The sequence below is a fragment of the Siniperca chuatsi genome, linkage group LG18 (genome assembly GCF_020085105.1).
Source record: "Siniperca chuatsi isolate FFG_IHB_CAS linkage group LG18, ASM2008510v1, whole genome shotgun sequence".
Lineage (NCBI taxonomy): Eukaryota > Metazoa > Chordata > Actinopteri > Centrarchiformes > Sinipercidae > Siniperca > Siniperca chuatsi.
In genome coordinates, this window is record NC_058059.1 from 7711316 (window position 1) to 7727689 (window position 16374).

The 16374-nt window shown below is 38.6% G+C and overlaps 3 protein-coding genes and 4 non-coding genes across 7 annotated transcripts; 6 read left to right on the forward strand and 1 right to left on the reverse strand.

The window, feature by feature from the left end:
- Nucleotides 1-4367: 4367 nt before the first annotated feature.
- rpl7a (ribosomal protein L7a) lies at nucleotides 4368-8028 on the forward strand. Its single transcript, XM_044175486.1, has 8 exons — nucleotides 4368-4418; nucleotides 5536-5656; nucleotides 5850-5999; nucleotides 6293-6433; nucleotides 6715-6794; nucleotides 7092-7222; nucleotides 7711-7780; nucleotides 7890-8028. Exons 1-8 carry the CDS (start codon nucleotides 4416-4418, stop codon nucleotides 7992-7994), a joined length of 801 nt encoding a protein of 266 aa, XP_044031421.1. The 5' UTR covers nucleotides 4368-4415; the 3' UTR covers nucleotides 7995-8028.
- Nucleotides 5704-5777, forward strand: LOC122866202. The gene has a single exon (XR_006375642.1). It is a non-coding gene; the product is annotated as a small nucleolar RNA SNORD24 (small nucleolar RNA).
- On the forward strand, nucleotides 6128-6197 carry LOC122866203. The gene has a single exon (XR_006375643.1). It is a non-coding gene; the product is annotated as a small nucleolar RNA SNORD24 (small nucleolar RNA).
- LOC122866201 lies at nucleotides 6566-6638 on the forward strand. Its single transcript, XR_006375641.1, has one exon. It is a non-coding gene; the product is annotated as a small nucleolar RNA SNORD36 (small nucleolar RNA).
- Nucleotides 6871-6946, forward strand: LOC122866200. Its single transcript, XR_006375640.1, has one exon. It is a non-coding gene; the product is annotated as a small nucleolar RNA SNORD36 (small nucleolar RNA).
- Nucleotides 8029-8705: 677 nt separating the features above from the next.
- LOC122866169 (surfeit locus protein 1) lies at nucleotides 8706-12367 on the reverse strand. Its single transcript, XM_044175485.1, has 9 exons — nucleotides 12204-12367; nucleotides 12027-12093; nucleotides 11339-11466; nucleotides 11163-11245; nucleotides 10182-10373; nucleotides 9997-10069; nucleotides 9414-9576; nucleotides 9122-9203; nucleotides 8706-8959 (listed from the first exon to the last, which is right to left on the reverse strand). The coding sequence occupies exons 1-9, from the start codon at nucleotides 12264-12266 to the stop codon at nucleotides 8893-8895; spliced, it is 918 nt and encodes a 305-aa protein (XP_044031420.1). The 5' UTR covers nucleotides 12267-12367; the 3' UTR covers nucleotides 8706-8892.
- Nucleotides 12362-16346, forward strand: surf6 (surfeit 6). The gene is made up of 4 exons (XM_044175483.1): nucleotides 12362-12591; nucleotides 14335-14553; nucleotides 14741-14823; nucleotides 15317-16346. The coding sequence occupies exons 1-4, from the start codon at nucleotides 12504-12506 to the stop codon at nucleotides 16004-16006; spliced, it is 1080 nt and encodes a 359-aa protein (XP_044031418.1). The 5' UTR covers nucleotides 12362-12503; the 3' UTR covers nucleotides 16007-16346.
- The last annotated feature ends 28 nt before the right edge of the window (nucleotides 16347-16374 follow it).

The window sequence follows — 16374 nt, forward strand, 5'->3', positions numbered from 1 at the left end:
GTAAGCAACATTTTATGTTGTAGCTGGTCAAAATTAAGTCTTAACTATTGATGGATAGTTTAATTCATACCAATTAATCTATAATGCATCATTATAAATGGGCATATATTTAGTATGTAAAACCTTGATCTTTAAAGTAACTAGTAACTAAAGTTATCAAATAAATGTAGTGGAATAAAAAGTAAAATATTTCCCTCTGAATTGTAGTGGAGTAGTGATACATAAGTATATAATTATACTCTGTTCATACTGTTAATACTGTTCATACTGCATATATCTTAGCGTATTCATATCTACCCCTCACTGTTATTTATATATTACCTCTATACATATGTAAATTATTCTGCACTTTACTGATTTTTGCTCTTCTGGTTAGATGCTAAACTGCCTTACCTTGTCTCAGTACTCGTACTCTGTGCAATGACAATAAAGTTGAATCTAATATAATATAATCTAAAGTAGCATAAACTGGAAATACTCAAGTACAAGTACCTCAAAATTATACATAAGTAGAGTACTTGAGTAAATGTACTTAGTTACTTTCCATCACTGGGGACAGTTAAATATCTGTACAGCTGTTGTGAAGTAAATATAAATAAAGGGTATAGACAAGGATTCAGACATTTACATTTACTATCACTGTGTTGCTTATTGGGATTGCGATGTGCTGAGACCATAGACTGTATAAAATGAGGTTGAGATGAGAGGTGGAGGTGCAACAGGTCAGGGTGGAGGAATAATGTAAGAAAGAACAAATTGCAGCAAAAGAGCAGCAAGATCAGAGAAATGTATGGACAGAGAAGAAGAAATTAGTGAGCTTTATAGCAGGGGTGATAAATGCAACACACACACTGAAAGGATCCAGATTATTGTTAAAGCAGCAGCACACCGATTGGATATGATTGGTTTGAAATGGGAAGGCGAAAGGGATGAGCTCAGCGTAGATATAAATGGTCAGGTAATAGAAGATTTGTTAGATGAAAAGAATTTAGTGTGCTTAAACAATAGAAATAAAACAAGTATGGATGTTAGTACCGGAAAGGAATCTGTGCTTGATGGGACGCTGGTTTCCAATAATATTGCACCAATATGTGATTGGAAGATGTACCAAAAAGGAACCATAGGGAGTGATCATTATCCATTCTTATGAAAAGTAAATATTACTGCATCACTGACCACAGACAACAGGGGTGGGAAATGGATTGATTATAATATGGACGTAGAAACATTTGATAAGAAGAAAATAAGACCAGGTATAATATCAGCTACATTAGAGTCCATTCCTAAGGAAAGCAGTGCCATGCTGGGATGACAAATAGTAGCAGTGAGAAATAGAAATGAAACATTTAAATAGTGGAAAGAACACATGATTTCCAGCATATGATTCAGTACAAACAAGCTCAGGCAATAGTAAGGAGGACAGAAAGACAGGAAAAAGGGACACACTGGAGAAAGTACTGTGACTTAATTGGTAGGAGAGACGTGGGGGATGATTAAAAAGATGGGCGGGGACAGGAGGGAGTGGAGTTACCCTTTTTTGAGTAATGGACATGAAGTAGCAGTAACCAATTTAGAAAAGGCTGAGCTGATGGTAAATAATTTTGTTATAGTACATAGTTCCAATAATTTGTCAGAGCAGGGGGAAAAAACATGGAGGCACTAAGGACAAAGAATAGCACTGAGGATGAACAAAATGTCCCTTTTAGCATGGGAGAATTAAAGAAGGCGGTGGCTAAAACTGGGACGACTGCATCAGGGAAAAATGAAATATGTTACATCATGTTGAAACATGTAAAGTATGGAGGGACTGAAGAAGTTGTTGACATTATTTAATAAAGTATGGAAAGAAGGAAGCAGTAATTATTCCAGTAAGGAAACCTGGGAAAGATGCTATAGACCTATTGCCTTGACATCACACGTCTGTAAATTGATGGAACGGATGGTTAATGAGAGGCTAATGTACTTTTTGGAGAAAAGAGGTACTGTATGGTGGCTTCAATAGGAAAAACAAAGTATGTTCTTGATATCAAAGAAACTCAGGGAAGGTAACAATCTGAAATTACATGGAAATAACATGGAGTTGAAAGTTTTAGTTTTTTGGGAGTATATTTTTTATTAACATTGAGAGAGCATATTATATATGTGGTGATAAGTGTAAAAAAATGATAAATGTCATGAGGTGTCTTGCAGGAGTGGAGTGGGGAGCTGATATTGCACAACTGTAGCCCAATCAAATCAAGGCTAGATTATGAAATTATTGTATATAGATCCACAGCAAAGACTAATACATGGCTGAGTATAGCAAAGTTTTTACGTTTTCCATTTTTCCTTTATTTCTTTATTGTCAAAATATATAATTAGAAAACAGTTAAAAGATGATATGACAACACCTCAAACAATGTGCATGTCAACAAACAAAATTATAACAAAATTACAGTCAAAATATAAAAAAACTAAACAAAATCATCTTTTCACCAATCCTTTAACATAATAAAGTCAAAAGGCTCACCTGGACCTTTTAGTTTCAAACTTTTGTAGTAACTCACTGAAAAATTAATTGAAAAGAAATTTGATAAATAAAAAAAAAAATACAATTAGATATATATTACCATTATATTATAATTATGTTATTATATAAGTGATAATCAAATAATAGTTATAGTACATATGTAACTAACTACATATATTATATACTACACTATAGTATTGGCAAGCACGGTGAGGATCATGTTTTTGACTTCTCCAGTGCTTTCAACACCACCCGGCCAACCCTGCTGGGTGAGAAGCTGGCAGCGATGCAGGTGGATGCCCCCCTCGTGTCCTGGATTGTTGACTACCTGACTGGCAGACCACAGCATGTGCGTCTGCAGCACTGTGTGTCAGACAGCATGGTCAGCAACACTGGGCTCCTCATGGGACTGTCCTCTCTCCCTTCCTCTTCACCATCTACACCGCAGACTTCAGCTACTACAGAGTCCTGCCACTTTCAGAAGTTTTCTGATGACTCTGCTGTGGTGGGATGTATCAGCGGTGGTGATGAGACTAAGTACAGGGCTGTGGTGGGGAACTTTGTCTCATGGTGTGAGCAGAACCATCTGCAGCTCAATGCGACAAAGTCTAAGGAGCTGGTTGTAGATCTATTAAGGACCAAGGCACCAGTGACCCCGGTTTCCATCCAGGGGGTCAGTGTGGACATTGTAGAGATGACAAGTACCTGGGAGTACATATGGACAATAAACTGGACTGGGCTAAGAACACTCAAGCTCTTTACAGGATGGGCCAGAGCCGCCTCTATTTTCTGAGGAGGCTGAGGTCCTTCAACATCTGCCGGACAATGCTGAGGATGTTTTATGAGTCTGTGGTGGCCAGTGCTATCCAGTATGCTGTTGCATGCTGGGGCAGCAGGTTGAGAGTAGCGGACACTGACAGTCTCAACAAACTGATCCGTAAGGCCAGTGACATTGTGGGGGTGAAGCTGGACTCTCTGTCAGTGGTGTCAGAGAGGAGGATGCTGGCCAAACTGCATGTCATCTTGGACAGTGTCTCCCACCCACTCCATGACGTGCTGGTCAAACAAAGGAGTACCTTCAGCGAAATACTCGTCCCCCTAAAACGCACCACAGAGCGCCACAGGAAGTCATTCCTGCCTGTGGCCATCAAACTCTTTAACTCCTCCCTCTAAGTGTCAGTCTATATGACCCTAAGTCATTAAACTGGACATTGGATCATTAACATCAATGCAATACTTGAAATAATTGTGCAATATTCTCTGTTACTCTCGTGCAATATACTCTGTTTTCAGTTTAAAATTCCCTATTTATTGATATTTATTCATACTTCTATTACTACTGTGCAATATCCACCTTCTCAAAATCATCTTAATATGCTACACTTAACTTCACAGTACTCATTATTGCACTATTACTTATTACTTATATTATTACTTTGTATTACTATACCGTACATACTTATCAACCTCTAAATCCACTTTGGTACTTACACTCATTTTAGCTTTTATACTTATATCCACTTTGTACTTAATTTATCTTACCTGTATTATAGTGTATTATATTTTGATTTGCTTAGTACTAGTTCTATTCATGTGCGCATTGACGTGATAGTGAGCAGCTGTAACAAAAGAGTTTCCCCTCGGGGATCAATAAAGTATTTCTGATCTGATTTATACACTGTCGGCATTGAGTATGACGTACAAAGCATATTAAGACTGTATATTAACATTGTAACACTGATCCTGAGTCAGTATCCTGATTTTTAAAACTACAATGCTGGAGCAGGCGAGTAGCTGTGACATCTGACTCCAGATCGGCGCATGAGAGGCCACGTTACCACGGTGCAAGCCTCGCGGTATTTACGCTACCCAGAATGCCTCGGTCTTCCTTTCTGCCTGAACCGACATGGTGGGTACATAGCTGTTTCTTCTGAGGAAATATTCTAGCTGTTGTATCTGCTTGCATCCCTTTATACATGCTTATTCTTACATTGTAGAATGCAGCTATGAATTATGTGAAGCTTTTCCATGTATATACTGTTGATATTGCGCGTCGATGTTTTGTAATTTTTGGCTAAAACTTGGTTAAACTGACCCAAGTGTAGCCGGTAGGAGTAGCACTGTGACTCTCTGTTAGGAGCTAACGCTGGTGAACACGCTTGATTTTAGCAGCACGTTCGCTCTATTATTCAGTATTTTCCGCATGAATGTGAATTACCAGTAACTTGTTATTTACCTCGTAACTTAATTTAATATTGAGACCTGTGAAAGTACAACGGGACTTGTAACGTTATACAATGAAATACAAGTGTGTCCGTTTGGTTTACCCGGTAGTGTTAAGCTAATGGGCCCGAGCGTTACTTGTGTTTGTACAAATGGTGACTGCAACATTAAAGTTAGCAGCTGGGACTCTTAATTTAGTCCACGTTTTTTAGTGTCTTGGGTAGCTTGCTAGTTATCTAATGTGCGAATGTCTCGGTTTGTAAATTATAACGCTTTAGTAGTAGCAGCTAAACTAGCTTCATAACCTTTAATGCGGTTTGTATGGTATGCTAACAGCACCGTAGACTGAGCAACATGGGGATTTGGCTAGCTTTATTCGCTAATGCTTTTGAACGTTACTCCCAAGTTACTGTTTTTTTGCTTTCACAGCATTGACAGCTAATTGGTCTACAGACAAATGCTTGAAGTGTGTGTTTTGGAAATGAAACAATAGTAACGTAAGGTATTGGACGAAGCTAACTTGCATACTAACCAACGAATGCTAAAGCCCAGGCATGCTGGTAAATTGGGACAGTACAAATAACATTTATGTTTAGGTTTAAATCGTAACAGAAGAGCCTCATACGTTTTTCTTACTAGGGTAACGCATTTAAGATGTACTAATCTCTACAATGGTGATGCTATGAGCTTTACTTAGGGCACAGCTGTAGATTCACTCATTTGAGAAGATCATTATTAAGAAGATAGTTTATAGTGTGTACCATCATTATTAATGCACCCTAACACTGTTTTCTTCTTTACAGCCTAAGGGAAAGAAGGCTAAGGGGAAGAAGGTGGCACCTGCCCCTTCTGTGGCCAAGAAACATGAGGCCAAAAAAGTAGTCAACCCCCTGTTCGAGAAGAGGCCAAAGAACTTTGGCATCGGTAAGTATCCGTAGGTGGCATTTTGGAAGAACTAGTGATTGTAGTGGTGCAGATGATGTAAACGAATATTTGCTATCTTAACAACACTGATGACAATTTTCCCACCAAGATCGCTGATGCACTTTAGATTTTAAAAAGAATTTACCTCAGTGTAATGTCAGATGCTAAACACTTGTTTTACTTTTCCCCAAAGGCCAGGATATTCAGCCCAAGCGTGATTTGACACGCTTTGTTAAATGGCCTCGCTATATCCGCCTGCAGAGGCAGCGCTCTATCCTCTACAAGCGTCTGAAGGTTCCCCCTGCAATCAACCAGTTCACCCAGGCTCTGGACCGCCAGACCGGTAAGTTTCAACGTTTCTGGTATCGAGAGTTGCACCTAATTGAGTGCTTTTTTTGGCATGGCTGCCTGCAGAAGAAAGCTGTAGTATTTCAAGAATGGTTTATGGGTCCCTAATAGTACCATTGTCTTTGCAAATGATGTGAAAGAATATTTGCTATCTGAATAGCCGTGCTGACATTCCACCAAGATCACTGATGCAGTTACTTGAAATACTTTTTGTAAAGCTGTGGAACAAAAGCATGCAGGTAGTCGTGGTTGAAGTTAATTTGTAATGTGCTCTATGATCCTCCTCAGCCACACAGCTGTTCAAGCTGGCCCACAAGTACAGGCCAGAGACCAAGCAGGAGAAGAAGCAGAGGCTGCTGGCCCGCGCTGAGCAGAAGGCAGCTGGAAAGGGAGATACCCCTACCAAGAGGCCCCCTGTCCTCCGTGCAGGTGCTCAATAAAGAACTAAAAGATGTAGTGTAATTGATAACAATTTAGTATGAATTGAAGTTCAGTTCATTTATTAGTTACATTACGAACCATGTTGAAGGTATTTGTGTAGTCTTATCTAACTTGGCCTGAATGCAGTGATGACTTGAATTTCTTCACCTGAATCTTGCCCTGATGTTTATCGAGCTTTTTAACCCTGAGCATTGGCCAAAATACCAAATTGTTTTTAGGGCAGGGTGTTTACTGATTGGAGGTTAATATAATTTTTCCCTTCCCTACAGGTGTGAACACTGTCACCTCTCTGGTGGAGAGCAAGAAGGCCCAGCTGGTCATTATTGCCCACGATGTGGATCCAATTGAGGTAAGTGTGTCATACATTGTCTTGGCAGCAGTGGAACTTGTCACATTAGGTACAGTTCTGTCTAGGAAGTGGTCACTGGCAATGATGTTTGAATTTCTTCACCTGAATCCTCTATGTGGATCAAACATACGAGCTTTTTAACCCTGAGCAGAGACCACAAATCAAATATATTTGACCAGTATTTATTGTGGACATTAGTTTTTAGTCAGATTCAACATTTTTTTCTTTAGAATACCTAAGGTTAAAAATGTTTTCCTATAGTATAAATTTTCTCCTGTGGTTTCCCCGCTTTTCTAGCTCGTCGTCTTCCTGCCAGCTCTGTGCCGCAAGATGGGTGTCCCATACTGCATCGTCAAAGGCAAGGCTAGACTGGGCAGACTGGTGCACAGAAAGACATGCACTTCAGTTGCTTTCACACAGACAAACCCGTAAGTATGTGCATAACCTGTGCTGTGTCCAAGTGTGACAGTTAGGGCTGCACGATACGGTAAAAAAATCATAATGGGATTATTTTAACAGATTGCAAATTGCAATATAATTCACGATTAGTGGGAACGATAATTTTTGTATCCCAATTTTCATTTTCACTGAAACTACTAAAATCATGTGACATTTCTTGGGGTCTGTACCAAACAAGCATGTTTTTTTTTTTTTTACATCTGGAGAACAAGATTTCTAGGCCAGGACATCTCTGCAGCAAGACAGTACTTCATTATAATGCTGTTTTGTCACACATTTTACTCCCCCCCCTTTTTTTTTTTTAAATGAAAAAATTGCAGCTTCTGTGTTTTGGATATTGCCCTCAGTCATATTGCAATTTCGATATTTCTATTAATTGTGCAGCCCTAGATTTTGCCAGTTTCTTGACTAGTAACAGTTGGATTTTCAGTATTTAACTAGCTTTGTTCTTTCTTAGTGAGGATAAAGGTGCACTTGCCAAGCTTGTGGAAGCCATCAAGACCAACTACAACGACAGATATGAGGAGGTGAGCATTCATTTGAGTTAACCAAAGTATCTCCACATGAGTAGAATTGCATATTGATATCGAAGAACAAATTGCACCCTTTTAATCCGTTTCAAACTTTGTTTTCCAGATCCGTCGTCACTGGGGAGGCGGCATTATGGGCCCCAAATCCACAGCCCGCATCACCAAGCTGGAGAAGGCAAAGGCCAAGGAACTGGCAACCAAGCTTGGTTAAATTGTTTGGAATAAAAAATGTATGTCCTAATGGAGAAAGACTGTTTTTATTATTGTTACATCTAAATATATAGTATTTTAGAACCACGTTGCAACTGTAAATTCATTTACAACACGGTAATGTCAGGAGAATATTGTTTGAATTTGACTGTCCAATTCAATCAATACAGCAGTTATTCTTAATTGCAAGTAGGGATGAAAAGTAAATATATTGCAGTTCTCAGATGCGTGATCTGTAGGGTGCAAGTGATGCAATTGATTGATTTGACAAAGACGCAACTCACGGCAAAGGCAGTAACAACTTGACGAATGGATTTGAATCATGTATTTGAAAGGAAAAAAATAATTTATAGACCCGGGGCTGAGCTGTTTTAGTTTTGGGACAATTAAAGTGTATAAACCAGTAACTCAAATGAATGTCATCTGATGAGACTTGAGTCAGTTAATTCAGTGAACTCATGACTGAATCTGAGATGCTGCTTCCAGATGAGTTTTAAATGAATGTGGGGCCTCCAGCTGAAACAGCTTCCCAATACAATCACCATTAATGTGACAAGTTCCAGTACAAGGTGCAGCTTCTCTCTGCTGTTCACTTTTAAGAACAAATTTCAAAATTAATTTTTAGTAGAATTTCACCCATGAATGTTCTCATGAGCTTATGTTATGCTAGTTAGCAACATGTTTATGCATGTAAACAAAAGAATGCAAGAGCTCACTAAATTAAATTTATTCTCAAATACCCATTTCAGGAGTAAAACCCACAGCTATTTACATATTTGTCATTGAATGTATGCAGCAGGCTGGAGCTGATGCAGTACAAATCAAGTATATCAGGTTTGCTTTGCAGCATTTCAGACAAAGTATTCATATGTAATACAATTTCATTGCATTAGATCATGTCACACTTTCATCTTCTTGATGAATTTTGCAAACCACATGTAGGAGGTAGCTGCACATAAGCCATACCTAAGGAAAAAAAGAGTGACAAAATTAGTCAGTAAATAGAAATATATCAACACACGTAAATGAACAGGGGGTTATTTACTGTGTAACAGCATCCAGGCAGCTTTAGAGGCAGGATTTTGTCTCAGAAGTGTAGTTGTATTCAGAAAGACAATTCCCACCTACCATGTTACTATGTACTGCATGTGTTCGTTCCGCAAGGTGACTCTGGTCTGTCCACCTATTGGTCCACCAGGAATAGTGCTCCCTGCGTGACACAAGACACTTTCATTTACTTGTGCACAATAAACAACATTGTCTTTATTTATACAAGTGGGTTTAAAAGTTCTCTTTTCTGCGCACCTGTAGAATAATTATTACAAAGTGTATGAATTAGTCGTATATTAAATGTGATATTCACTATGATGTAGTTGAGTCAAAGAGCATCATGGACTTTGTTGTTCATGAGACTTCTTACCAAAGTCAGCATCAATGAAGATGGGCTCGGCTCCAGTGAGACTGGACATGGCCTCCAGGTCTCTGTAATGCCAGCGGTTTCTCTCCACGTCATTGTTTGGTACAAAGGGTTTGCGAGTCTCTGTCAGCCTAACGACCCCAACCACCTCCACTTCACCTTCCACCTGCACAGAAACATCATTACATTTTGTTAAAAAAGTCTGAATAGGCTGCAATGGAATAAAAATGGAAGTATCACGGAGAGAAGCTTATGGTGCCACTGTTTCCTCTAACATAAATGTTAATGGTTTTGTGAGGCTGGTTCTAGCTGAGACATTACATAGAAAGGTTACATTAGCCACTACTGGCATAACATACCCTAACTGTCTGCGATCGATTTGCATTGTGGGTAATGTAGGCTCCAGGTTGACAAGGAAGAAGAATGTGTGAAATAAAAAAGATGATCTGCTGCATCGATTTTGATACTTTTTTTTTTTTGACTGTCCATCGTGAGTCCGAAAACGCTGTAGGAGAGCAATGCTAAATCAGTGGAGTCCTCTTTTAATAAAACGGTACTGATATGTCCCCTCATCTGAAATACTAACCTGTCCCTTCATCCTGGTCTCTGGTCTTATCTTCTGCTTTGGGACGTATCCTCTGTTCACCAGGATTGTGACGCTGCAGGTGAGGGCAGCAAAGATCAGTGAGTGTTGGATGTGAGATGACTATGCAGTTAGTATTTTAACTACAGGGTTAACCCTGTGCAACAGCGTTTTATCTGTTGTCTTACCCGAGGTCAGTACAGTGGAATGGAGTGATGACATTTGCGCCGGTCTCTCCACTTGAAGACAGCCTGCCTGCCTCTCTGGCCTCTTTCTCTGGGTCGACTGGTGAGCGGGGCAGAATGTACAGCTCCCGTGAGTGGTCGTACTGTCCACGCACTCTCACCCTTCTGTATTCTAGGCTATTCAGCTCATGAGGACTAGGATCCAGGGAGAAAAACGACAAGCAAATCCGCACATTGATAGGTAACATAGATATAGATTTTAGGGGGACAAGGACAAGTGCCACCCTCAGTCGTAAGAGGATGATTTATTGCTATTTCCAGTGTGGTAGTTTCTTTTAATGGGTGTCGCTATTGAAGTGCATTTTATCAAGGAAAAAACACAAATCAATGCTGTCAGCTTCACAACTGGAGAGGATTGCTTGCTTTTCATATAATTATAAATAGAATTCTTTAGTGTTTTTGCCATTTGCAATGAGTAAAAAGAGAAAAAGGTTATCTTCAACTTGTGAGTGTATTCCTCATATAAAAAATATTTTTTGACCATTGCACGGATTATTGTCTAAAGTCAAGTCTGTTTTATACACTTAGGTGCTATTATTAATTAGTACTTGAACTATCGTGCTCTCTTTCTTTAGCCCTTTGACACATTGTACATTTTCATGACGGTGACGGAGTGCCGAGCAAAACACGTCGCTCATATCAATGTTAATAAAAGATGCTCAGTTATATACTTATATAGTGTGCAGACAACATGTGGTTTATTTTTTCTGACTTTTTCTGAAGGTATTTGTCTTTTTAGTTTACAGACAAAAAAAATTAAATTACCCCCCCCAAAAAATTATAAATATTTCTACAATAAAGCAGGAGGGGATATAGCTGCATTTAGTGTACTGCTATGAACAACCTGTCTTTGTCTGGGACCTGCTGTTCAATGCTAAATGTGTGTCAGAATAATAATAATAAATGTATCTCACATGTACTTACTCACGAGGAAGAGGAATGGGTTCTGCAGTAGTGAGGCTTGTCAGCTCATTAATCAGCTGCATTTTCCACTGACGCCGTTTCACCTTCACAGAAACAAAAGTATCAGCGTTCATCCAACAACAAAGATACATCAGCATTTTTTTTTTATGTGATAACACCAAGTAAATAAGCTGTACCTGCCATGTACCAAGACCAAAGGTGGTAGCAGGGATGAGCAGCAGGAACCATTTCAGGAAAGAGTCTTCTCCTTTCTCCGCTCCAGCTGCTGTAGAGCTGGACTGTCGCCCGATGGTAATAAACCTGCCTGGAAATTCAAAAACACACAGAGTATATGGATGTTACCCCATACACTTTTGCTCACGAATATGAGAAGTGCCCCCTAAGATTTTCACAAATATTATTCAGTTAAGCATTACATGACAAAGTTTAAACCTGATATTGATGTGAATGTTTCATTTTGTAAATTCTTTGTATTTTTTCCCATCATTGTCACAAATCTACATAAAATTATACCTTGTAAAGTGTATTATATTGTTAGCCAGATACCATATACATAGATGAACACGTTCTGATAACAAACCTTTAATTTCTGCTTTCTTAAAGGAACTATTGAATCCTCTGTCAACAAAATGTTTTTTAAAGCTGTAACACTAATAATTTATTCTTTTATTTGTCTAAATCAACAATCCCCCTGGTTGTTTCTTCGTTTTGTCTACATAAGTATGATTAATTGCCGTTGACTATTGGCTTTTAATATGTTTATGTGCATTTTTGAGGTATGAAAAGAAAGTACAAAGTGGAAACTGTCCACTGTCATCATTATGTTGATTACAGTGAACATGCTTTTTTCTTTTTTTTTTTTACCATCTGCACGTTTGAAGAGTGGCAGTCTCGGCAGGAGGAGAGTCCTCTTGATGTAAATGACATGCGTCTGCAATAACAGAAAACCAACTGAAAATCTGCCACCACTGAAAAATGACATTCACAACACTTTGAACACTTTTAAAAAAGCAGATTTGAAAGATATAACAAGTAACGTACCTGTTTTTTTAGTGTCGTAAGCACCCTGGTGGAATAAGCCAGCGCTGATTTCAGAGAAGCCATGCTGAATCAAAATATCAATGAGAAAGAGTTAAGAAGTGGATGAGACAACCGACTACATAACAGCTACATAACTTATCAGAAGGGGGACTGCTTCTGGTGTTACTCCTTCCGGTTTGGTGACGCCCCGCCCCGTCGTGTTTTACCCACGTGTGTACAGAAAAGTGTTTGATATTTTCTGTCAGTAAGGTCCTGTCTTGATGTGTATATTTTAGCTGGATTAAAGGTTCTTTTGTTGACATGGATCTCGCCTCCAAGGACTCGTACATTCAAAAACTCACAAGTAAAGTCTTGCAACGAGACCAGGAGCCAAAGAAGAGACCGTTTGGTACGTTATTGTTAGCTAACTGTTTTAGCTCGTTTACACCCCATCGTCGGTAACGCGTCCCCTTTTCCGTGCTGTAACTGCAAATATTATGTGTACTTTTATGGTTTATGCGTGTTAGTGTTTGTAGAAAAGCATCTAAAACTAAATGTCTTTAAACCGCTGGCTATTACTGCAGTTGACCAAAGGAGGCGCTACACTGTTTAAAAAGCAAGTTTGCTTTATGTAGTAAGTGCATTTAAGACTAATATCAGAGATAGGCAGTGATGGATCCTTTACTTAAGTACAAGTAGAAATACCATGGTATAAAAATACTCAGTTACAAGTAAAAGTCCTGAATTCAAACTACTTAAGTAGAAGTATACAAGTATTATCAGCAAAAAATGTACTTAAAGCATCAAAAGTGAAAGTAACGTTACTCATAATGCAGAATGGCTCCTTTCACAATGTTATAATTTTATAGAATATTATATTCTGTTTTTATCACTAACAAATACATGTAAGAGTTTTTTAATGTTGTAGTTCGTCAATGTGTAGCCAGTGTTAGATACTTTGTGTACTACTGGGTAGATTAGTAGTGTATTACTGCATATCATGTTTTTTATGTAAAAAAAAAAAAAAATAATTAAGTGTCGAATAAATGTAGTAAAAAGTATGATATTTCCTTCTGAAATGTAATGGAGTAGAAATATAATGTAGCATAGACTGGAAATATGCAAGTAAAGTGCAAGTATGTCAAATTTGTACAGTACTTGGTTACATTCCACCGCTGGAATTAGGCAAGAGTAGTCGATCTACAAAAAAATGTATTGACTATTTTTATCGAAATATCATTTGGGTCATTTATTAAACAAGAACACTGAATATTCTCCATTTCCAGCTTCTGAAATGTGATGATTTGCAGCTTTTCTCTGGTTTTATTTTTGAAAATTAAATATCTTTTAGTTTGGGACTGTTTGTTGGACAGACAATTGAAGACATTGTACTCTAGGAAATCGTGGCTGTTCCCTTCTTAGACATCTTACAGACAAAACAATTAATTGATTAATCCAGTGCTTCCCAACCTGGGCTCAAGACCCCTACAAGGGGTTGCAAGAATAATATAGAGGGTCTTAAGATGATTGCCTTGGAAGGACAACAGAAAAAACTGAATTCCAATACACAAAATTATGTTTATTTGTTTGACTTTTCTTCATTCTTTGCTATTTTCTTAAATACTGTTGTGTAAATAATAAATAATTTTTTAAAAAATTAAACAGAATGAGAGGGGAAAATCACTTAAAAATTGAACAGCTCACAACTTATAGACTTATAGAGATTCATTAAAAAAAATCAACAAATGTAATTGATAATTGTAAGAGGGAAAAACTTCACCAGTTTGACCATTTTAACAGATTTTTACAGACTCAAACACCTCCAAATTGTTAAGGCTGGCGTGTGTTTGAAACAAACTAATTTGTGTGTGTGTTTATAGCTAACTTGATCACTTTCTGAGGGGAAGTGTCACCAACAATGTCAGCTGTTCTTGCTGTTTGTTTGAAAATGAGGAAATGAGATGACCGTGAGCTTGTGGTCACAGAAAATCATCAGATCTGCACTGACTTTTTTTCTTTCAATTTGATGGCATTGCCTAAGCATGTTAAGTTCCTAGTCTGGTAACTGTAATGACAACTGCAGAACAATGGCAGTCCAATTGACATTATAATGTTTAATATACTGTTATGTGTTGTGTTTGTCTGTGTGTAGCTTATTTCAAGGCTAAAGCTGACACTGGTCCTCCAAAGAAGAAGAAAAAGTTTAAAAAGAAGCATTTTAAAGAAAAGGGCGTCAATGAGAAGACACCTACTCCTAAATCCCAACAAAAGCCTTCACCCTCTACTACAGCACAGAAAGGCCCAGCCACAGCAAAACTGAATGGGTCCAAAACTCAGAGCATAAATGGATCTACAACACAGCCGCCTAAAGGTACAGTAAGTGTATCCAAGTTGAGTAATGCTCTCATATCAGTGTGTCCACCTGTCCGAGAGATGATTAGATTTTCATGTTTTCTTACTGTAGCGAAACATTTCTTGTACATCACTAGGTCTTTTCCTGTTATTAAAAAATGTTAGTGTTTCCTACAGTCACATTTTATTCTTTTTTTTTCTTAAAGGAGGAAATGTAGAATCCAACTTCTCCACAGTAGACGTACTACGCAAGAGACTACATGAAAAGATCGAAGAGTCCAGAGCGCAGGTATGCAGTATTTAACGATGGCGCAGACGATAAAACAAAACCACGTGGAAGTTTATTTGTGCTCTCTATTAGTGACAATGAATCCAACATTATCTGAATTATGCTGAGACTCCACCCACCCACTGACTCCTCAATTGGAACCATGTTTTTAAAACCAGCAAAACAAATCGGTATTGACTTTGTTGAAAACATTTACTTGTCTTGACAGCTGCATTATTTTAAGTTTAACTTGGTTGGTAACGCAGATATATGATACACCAGATACCCCAGACACTAATCCTGAGGGAGAGAGTTACGTGCCAGAGTTTATTACAAATTATATACATGTTCCTGTGTTTGCTTCTTCCATAGTTTACGATTGGTGCTGTTCAGTTCAACTTGTGGACTGACTTGTGGAATTGTAAAACAGAAAATAGTGTCAACACACTGTGCAGTAGTTAAACACTCGGTTAAGTGTCTATTAGACTTACATGTTACACTCATCTTTTATCAGGGAACCCCAAAGGATGCATCATCAGAGGCAGTCCAGGCAAAGCGAGCAAAACGAAAGCTGGAACGGGAGCGCAAGAAGAGGAAGAGGAAAGAGTTTCGGATGAAGAAACTGGCTGAAAAAAGTGGCCAAGAAGAGCATCCGGAAATAAAACAGGAGGAAGAGCTTGCCCCGGCTGTAAGCAAAAGAAATGAAGCCGCCATCATCTTTAACAAGGTGGAGACAGTGGAAGAGGGATATGTAGACAAAATGCTGAAAAAGAAGAACAAGAAAAAGAGTATGAAGGGCCAGTTGACACCACTGACAGGGAAGAACTACAAGCAGCTGCTCAGTCGTGTGGAGGCTCGCAAAGCAAAGCTGGAACAGCTGAGGGAGAAAGACGAGGGGAAGGCCCGCGATATGGAGGAGAAGATGAAGTGGACCAACATGCTTTATAAGGCAGAGGGCATCAAAATCAAAGACGATGAGGCCATGCTGCGCACCTCGTTGAAAAAGAAGGAGAAGAGGCATGCTCAGTTGAAGAAGAACTGGGACAAGCGTAGTGAGAACATCATAGAGAAGATGCAGCAACGTCAGGACAAGAGACGAAAGAACATCCAGAAACGCAAGCAAGTCAAAACAGAGAAGAAGAAGGACAGGGCGCGGAAGAAAGGCAGAGTGCTGCCAGAGGACTTGAAAAAAGCTTCAGTTTAGAGGAAGGAGTGTGTGTTATGTGGTGTTTTATGACACGACAACATAGGCAATGTCTAAATAAGTTAATCAGTCTCTTTTTATGGCAGTATGATTTATTTAAATGATATGAAAGTGCTACTGCTGCTGCACGTATTGTACCTTCATTCCTGTGACGGAGTAATATGATGTGTGTTATAGTCAATAAAATGTGATCCTTCATTGTGGTGAACATGAATGGCAACCTCCTGTAGAATGTATTTAATTCAATTCAGTGGGGCTTTATTGGCACGGGAAACAGATGTTTGACAGGAACCTTGTCAAAGTATGTGTGAAATAAAAACATATACATAAACAGAAAAAATGTTGTAGAATGTATTTGTTTATTTTAC